Source organism: Asparagus officinalis, chromosome 9, assembly GCF_001876935.1.
Source record: "Asparagus officinalis chromosome 9, Aspof.V1, whole genome shotgun sequence".
Lineage (NCBI taxonomy): Eukaryota > Viridiplantae > Streptophyta > Magnoliopsida > Asparagales > Asparagaceae > Asparagus > Asparagus officinalis.
This window is the reverse complement of record NC_033802.1, coordinates 62,399,916-62,408,218: the sequence shown is the minus strand read 5'-3', so window position 1 is coordinate 62,408,218 and position 8,303 is coordinate 62,399,916. Positions and strand designations below refer to the sequence as shown.

The window sequence follows — 8,303 nt, the reverse complement described above, 5'->3', positions numbered from 1 at the left end:
AAGTAGATCTGATCGACGGTGGTCTACGGATAAACCCCGGCACAGGCAAAGATCCCACGCAAGCAGAAGACCGATAAATGATCTTTGTGTTTGTTTGATAAAGTTATAAACTTTTTTTTTTATTTTCATTGTGTAAGGAGATCTTATAAAAAGATCAACTTTTTATTTTATTCGAGTTTATTGTAACGACTAAAGTTGTAATAGATTCGGTAGCAATGAAAACAATGAAGAAATCAACTTTCACCGCAAACAAACTGGCGACCACAGTGGGAATTTTATCAACTTAGACTGGATTTTACTATCCCTACTTAGGCTTCGGGATAAAATACCCCAGACTGGATTTTAATCAATTCTTATTACTTTTGTTTACCAGTATCAACTTAGACTATCTTTAGATACTGAAAAGGAATAGTAAACCCTAAATTAGAAATTAAATATATATATCCTAATGAAAGAATACCTAACAATTACACTTTTCTTTGTCAAGTTTTAAAATTTCAACCTTTTTTGGTTTTGAACTTTGAGGGTGTGATTTGTAACTTTTAAAACTTTAGGAGCATTTTTAAAAAATTACTTTTAAGTTTGGTAGTTATAACTTCTATGTTTCATGTGTCGGTGGTAATTTTTAAATATCACGATATTTATTACAACTCTAAAATTTTAAGGTTGCTTTTTGTAATTGTTAAAACTGTAGATTAATTTTTAAAAAATTCAAATTTCAGCGGTCTACCAATAGTTTTCAGATTTAATGTGTATTGGTTATAAATTTTAAAAATTTAGAGTTTTTTATAATTTTTATATTTCAAAAGAGTTTTTTCTACAACTTTTATAACTTTGAGGTTAATTTCAATAAATTTTAAATTTTTAGGTGCATGAGGGTAATCTCTTGAATTCATCTTTTGTTGTTTGCAAATTTTAGAATTTTTAAAATGTTAGGGTTGTTTTTTATAATTTGAACTTTTAAGGGTATTTCTATAATTTTTGGACATTGAGGATGTTAATTAAAAATTTTAAATTTTTTGGAGGCTGATGTTAATTTCTTGATTTTATGTATTTTGTTTTAAGTTTTGAAATGTCAGAAATTTTTATGCATTATGGTAATCCCTTGAATTCATCTATGTTGTTTGCAAGTTTTAAAATTTTGAGAATTTCATGTGCTTGTTTGTAATTTAAACTTTTTAGGGTGTTTCTATAATTTTTGAGATATTGAGATGTTAACCGCAAATTATAATTTAAACTTTTTAGGGTGTTTCTATAATTTTGAGAATTTCATGTGCTTGTTTATAATTTTTGAATTCTTCGTAAACTGGTGCTAATTTCTTGTTTTCATGTTTGTTGTTTTAAGTTTTTAGACGTCGGGATAATTTTTATAATTTTAAACTTTTCAGGGCATTTTTTGTAATTTTAAACTTTTAGGTTTTTGCAATACTTTATGTATTATAGTACTTTAACTACGTCTAATTTCTTTATCTTAACAAACTAATACCATGAAGATATTTTATATATTTTATTAATATTTTTTTAATTGTTAAACTATAGATAGTTCACGTAGGATTAGGATAAGTTATGATTATGATAGATTAAGATATACATGAAATATTTAAAATAGTGAAGGGTAATATTGACCATAGAAAGATTTTCTCGAACTCGTACTTTTAAAGGGAGTATGATTCAAAGATTTTAATGTTTGGTTAGGAATTTTAATCTTTTTATATTATTTAGATTCTTCGTCATTCGTAATTTCAGATTTTGTGTACTATAGTATTATTAGGGAATTATTTCTATGACTTCTATTTTTAAGTATTTCTTTTTTTTTCTTGGAAGATTACGATATTATCTTTTTAATTCTACTTTTATGTATTTCTTTCTGAGCATATATGCGAACTATTTATGTGCACTAATCCCCTCTATTATAGTTCAAATAGGATGAATCTGTCACCAAAGGACGCTCTCGCAATTCAAAGCTCCGAAGATATGACTATTAACCACGAAAGTATAGTGACAGACATTTCCGTCGATATACTTTGACTTATAGCGACGGATATTTCCGTCGCTATAATCCCGTCAGCAAAACATATTATACCGATGGACAAGTACTTATTGGCGATGGAAAATTTCTGTCGCCGTTAATTTCCTGACAGAATAAATCCGTCGGTAAAAATCCGACGTTAAAATCCCTTTTAGCGATGGAATTTTTAAGTTATGGTAACGGAATTTCCGTCGCTAAAGAGTAAAAAAAAGAAAAAAAATTGTGTAATGGCGCGGCTTGCCCAAAAATATTTTGGGCAGCCCGCGGCCGGAAACTAACAATTCCGCTAGATCCGCCCCTCTCTCCTCATTCACAATCCCCCCCCTTCTCCCCCTCCATCTCTTAATTTCGTTGGCTCCTCCCTACCCACTTGTCTCTTCGTCGGGCACCCAAGACCGCGCATTGCCGCTAACGCCAACAGGACTGATGTATCGTCAGCCCGACCACCACTACAGCCCTTACGACAACTCGTCCGCGCCGTGCCCTCCATCTCTCTCTCTCTCTAGACTTCTCTCTCTCTCTCCCTCTCTTCTCTCTCTCTCTCCTCAGGTACCATCTCTCCCCGTCCTCTCTCTTTCTTCCCCCTAGTACATCTTCTCATTCCACTCTCTTCTCTCTCAGATCGACCGACGAAACGGCGATCGACGGTCTCGACCGCCGAGCGAGAGGCAAAAGATGTAGGGGGAGAGAGGGTTTTTAAAATTGTATTATTTATTAATTTCATTTTTTTTAATTATAATTACAATTTAATTTTTACAAAATAAAAAAAACTCGAACCCTAATAAGATATTGCAAAACAAAAAAATTTTCATCTTGCTAAAATTATAACATAATAAAACAAGATATAGTTAGGGTTAGAGTTAGGGTTAGGCGAGGGTTAGGGTTAGGTTTTGGTGAGGGTTAGGGTGAGGGTGAGGGTGAGGGTTAGGTGAGGGTGAGGGTGAGGGTTAGGGTTAGGGCGGGGGTAGGGGGGCGGGGGTTATGGGCAAGGGTTAGGGTTATGTGAGTGTTAGGGTTAGGGTTAGGGTTAGGGCGAGAGCGAAGATTATGGCGAGGGCGGGGGTTAGAGTTTGGTGAGGGTTAGGGTTAGGGCAAGGGCGAAGATTATGGCGAGGGCAGGGGTTAGGGTTAGGTGAGGGTTAGGGTTACAGTGATGGTAAGGGTGAGGGTGAAAGGTTAGCGTAACTATTATATTGCTAATTATATAGAAATTGCACACATTGTACACTTATATTTTTGAGCTGTAGATATTCTTGTCTAATAAATACTATATATAATCTCTTTATTTACTAGTCACCTACGCGTACGGGATGGTTGGCGGATACGAGACCATCGTGTTTGATCCGACAACCTTTTTGTACGCGTATGTGACGGGGGCTTATGAAGAAATTTCATCAAATCAAGTACTTAACAAACTTGCATTTTTGACCGTTTTGCAAAACAGTGAGTTTTCACTCTTGGGAAATATTTTTTTAGAAATTCCTTTTATAATATATTTATTTTCAGATATATAAACATTTTCCTAATTTTTATTATTTTTGGAGTTGATTTACTATTTTAAATCAAATTTAGAAAATCAACTCTTCAAGAAATTTCAGAAACTGGAATATCTATTTTTCGGTCAGTGAGTTTTCACAAATGAGAAATGATATTTTAGAAATTTCTTCTCTAACATGTTTATATTCATGTTTATAAATGTGTCCCAATGTTTTACTATTTTTTGAGTTGATTTGCTATTTTAAATTGAATTTAGAAAATTAGCTTCTCAAAATTCAGCAAACATGTGTATCAGCTATAAGTCGGTCGATTCTTAAAATCAGTCGACCGATCACATCTCATCAATCGAATGATGTAATTTATCAGTCGATTGACCAGTGTGGTTTTATAGCCTTTGTATTTTCAGTCGAATCAATCGACCGATCTAGAAAATAAGTCGACCGAACGACTAGTTTTGACTGTAACAGCTAGTTTTTGGCTGATTTCTTTTGAGAGGCTATATATATCCCTTATAACTCATTGGTTTCATTATGGAAGTTTAGAAAAAGGTTTTGCAAGTTTTTTAAGGGGTTTTAAGAGAAAATCAAGTGTATTTGTTTGTTTGAAGGAGTTTTACAAAGAGAATGATTTCATCTTCAAATCTCTATATCTCTTTGTTTTAGACAAGTTTTTCTGATCTCATCCTCTATATATTTATTATTTTGATTATCATATATTTTGTGCTAGATTGATTTGAGTTTACTTTGATTTCATTATACTCATTATTTACACACGCAACCACTTGAGCTGAAGTATTTCACATATAGTATAGTTGGGTTGTGTGAGTGTATTCCTTGAGTGAGCTTACAATTTCATTCTCATTTGTATTTTGGAGAACAATTTCATTTATTTGTACTTATTATTGTAACACGTTGTAATACACAATGACACTTAGAGAAGTGGTTGGGAGAGACCGGGGTCAATTCCACAATGAGTAACTTGGTTGTAAAAGCCTAGGGAGAGGTAATAATTCCAAGCACTTGACGAAGGTGACACGCGTAGGCCAACACTTAGAGAAGTGTATTGTGGGATTGACAACGTGTAGATTGTAAAAATTTTCGATGAACTTTGAAAATCGAATTGTGTAGTTATTTTGTGATAGTGGAGAATCTCCTCGAGGTGAGGTGAGGAGCGGAGACGTAGGTCGAGGGTTTGCCGAACTCCGTGATCATATCCCTGTGTTTGCGATTGTTTTGGCCCACTACTTGATTTTATATCTTGTGCATGTTTATATCACATATTGTTTATTGCATATCCTTACACATAATTTGTTGTGCATCATATTGTCAGGATATTTTACTATAAGTTTTAATTTGGCATCAATATCGGATTAGATTAGCAATTACCCTATTCACCCCTCCCCCAGGGTACTTTCAGCAATAACCCCCCAAGTTGGCCCTAGAAAATGGAACATATAAAGTAATCAGAAGCGCATACCTGAAACAGTTACACTGCCAACATATACGCACACAAGCAATTCATAATTGCCCAAAAGGAAAAGAGAAGAAAAAGAAAAAGAATGCCAAAGTCCATGACCACAGGCGACACCTAAGTAAGTACTAAGTAGGATAATTAGCAAACCCGGTCGACATAGTATCATACTAACGAGCGTCTAAGGGTTGCTAGAGGCTCTGAAACTCCGTTTTCCCCTTCCTCATCAAGCCCCCGTCGCGCTCGAACGGCGCCGTTGCAGTCAGCCTGCGTTAGGAAAAAAAAAAAAATTCCCCCTGGTTAGCAAAAGTCCCCCTAGAGAAACAAAACCCAAATAATGAACCGGAAAAACACTGGAGATCGAGTTAAATCACGAAAAAAATGGTAATATTAAAGGAACGTAGATTACCGAGAGGCTTGGATCATTTGATCATGTGCAATTATACATAACCCAAAAAAAAGTTTCACAACTTATCAAAGGACCCAAAATAAAACAATTACAATATCCCCTTGTAAAATATAAAATTACAAACAACTCCCAATAATTCCAAAACTACAAGAAAACCCTAGAAAATTTTAAATTTTGTAAAAAAAACATCCTAAAAATTCAGAACACACAAATGACATTGAAAATTTCAAACCCTACAAGAAGCGCCCTAAAAAAAATTTAAATCTACAGAAAACATCTTGAATTTTAAAAATTATAAAAAAAACACCCTCAAAAACAAAATTTAAATAACAAACTAAAAATTTCTAAAAACATTACAATGAAAATCAGGGAAATACAAACAACGCTAAAAGTTTAAGAATTTGCAGAAACACCTTAAAACTTTAAGAACTTGCAAAAAACCATAAAAATTATGAATTTACAAAATAATGAAATTTTCAAACATAAAACAATAAACTCAAAACCAAAGATCTAAAACAGCTCCTTGAAAAGTTTTAAATTTACAAAAAACACCGTAAAACTTTAGGGTTGAGAGTGTAGAGATCCATCTAAAGTTAAGTTCTATACTTAAAAGAAAGTTTATAACACAGCAATATTTCTCCTATTAATTTTTAGGGTAATAGTTACTATGTCAAAATTTAACCCTAATTTCTTTAGCCACATACCAACCGAACAGTTGAGAAATAGAACATAATAAACAGACGAATTAGGATTTAGGGCATCCTAATAGACAACGATTAGTAGAACCTATTCAAAAATGATAAGGTTATTATGGGATGTAAGAAATACATGGATTTTTTCCCCCCAGTGTTTGATACCATATGCCCAATTCTTAATGAGAACACAAACTTTATTGACATGAATTTTTAAAATAGTACTTCTAAGATTAAAATATACAATTAGGCATATGTCTAAAAAAACGGATTAAATATATACCCCTTCATGAATCATTGCAGTCATCTATAACTATTATCAATTGAAGAGCAAAGAGTTGGGGCAAGCATTTCAAGTACTCCGAAATTGACGCTTGGCGGCTTTAGCTATGCCCAAATTTTATATTTGGATTCCAAAGGATAGTTGACAATATCAAGAAATAAACATAGCAACGTGCTCTATTATTTAGTGCAAATGAAAACTTAAAGGTCAATGCAATGCACATCATTGTGTTAGGTGTGCAATTATTAGTTTACTCAACAAGAAAAACGTCGATGGCTCCCAATCATCTGCGACAATTACACGCACATGTCCTAATTTTAGTTTTTATCTTTTTGGTTCTAAGTAATCATCGTCCGCCTACATACTTTATTACACAAAAAGATAAACTAAGAAACTAAAGAGGATAATATTTGTGAATATAATCGGACTCAAATGACTAGTTCATAGTCGTAGCTTTCAGAAATTAGAAAAGTCCATATGTACTTGGATAGTATAGTCGAAAAAAGAAAATTCAAGATTATCAAAATAATAATAATAATAATAATAATGAAGAAAAACAATTATGTTTACGATTAATATTAGGGGCTGTTTGGTTCGTTTCCTTGATATAGAGAAATGCAATTCCATGTAAAGAAACACAAGTTTTGAGTTTTCCATACTTTTCCAAGAAATAGATTGTTTTGCTTTGGTTCGCACATAAAAAATGGTGGGAAACCAATGTATTTATTTTTCTTGTGTTTGGTTCGCATAGAAAAAAAAGAAAAACTTTTGTAAACAAAGCAGAGAAGGAAAAAAATCTGACGTGGCAGAGTTTTCATCAATTTCACTTGGTTGGGGAAGGAAATCGGAGAGGGAAAAAAATCTTAGTTGGCGGCGATTTCAGCAGAGTTTTCCCTCTTCCATTCGAGCGAACCAAAGCGGCACAAAGAAATGGACGGAAACAAAAAAAGCTGACGTGAAGGGCTAAAAATCTGACGTGGAGGGGTTTTCTGAGTTTTCCACCCCTTATAATAGCGAACCAAACAGCCCCTAATATTAAGTAAAAAGCCTTTAATATTTTACTAATCACAAGCATACTAATTTGATGGAGAGCGAAAGGGAAGAAACAAACAGAAGGATAAATCTCGCTTTCCTCCGTTCTTAATCACACACGTGGCTAATAATAGATGGCGTGAAGCATTTATAGCTTCTTCTTCTTTTTTTTTTCTTGTCTGGCCTCTGTAGGCACAACTCTTTTTTTTTGGGTACTGGCACCCGTAGGTGGTGAGTTTGCGGCAGATTAATGAAATGGGGCACATTCTGAAAATGCTCTGCAAGTTCGCCTCCGAGGCAACACCCACTGACAAGCCACCAGAGAGATCTAGTGCTCTTTGGGGGGGGGGCTGAAAGCCCACCCGGTTTGAAGCCCGTTTACTGTACCAGACCTAATGGTTCGGGCCGGTTGGTGGAGTCGTCTTCAATATTTTACTAATCAATTATTGGAAATTTACATTTATAGTCGTATAAGAGATTGAGTAAACAAATTTTTTTTTAAAAAATAAATAGAGGGTAAATGTTTGCTAAACAAAAAATTACAATCCGGCACCCTAAGATACGGTGTAACTAGAGAAATGAACCTAAAGTCTGCATATCTATACCAGTAACATTGAGATTGCATATTGTAGTTACGTGGATGACCTTAGAAATATCTATCTGCAAGTTAACACTGTTTGTTTTCTTTGTTTTCTTTCTTCATTCCTCCTACTTCCTATAATTCTCTCTTTTTTTTCTGGTTGAATGTCGGTTAGCATTATGTTGCTTTTGGATGGGGGGTAAAGAGGGGGAAGGGAAGAGAATTTTAAGTTTAACTTTGTTTGGGAGTTTTATTGGGAGGCTAAAGAAAAGGAAGGAGAAGATTTTATAAAAACGTCTATGGTTTCTTTC

At 33.9% G+C, this 8,303-nt stretch overlaps 1 protein-coding gene across 1 annotated transcript in view; it reads right to left on the bottom strand.

Annotated features, from left to right (window-relative positions):
* Positions 4,967 to 8,303, bottom strand: part of LOC109824723 (protein TIFY 9) — a 7,815-nt gene continuing 4,478 nt past the window's right edge. Inside the window, exon 6 of the mRNA XM_020391369.1 lies at positions 4,967 to 5,263. Coding sequence (XP_020246958.1) covers positions 5,188 to 5,263 — 76 coding nt within the window. The 3' untranslated portion in view covers positions 4,967 to 5,187. The remainder of the gene's footprint in view (positions 5,264 to 8,303) is intronic.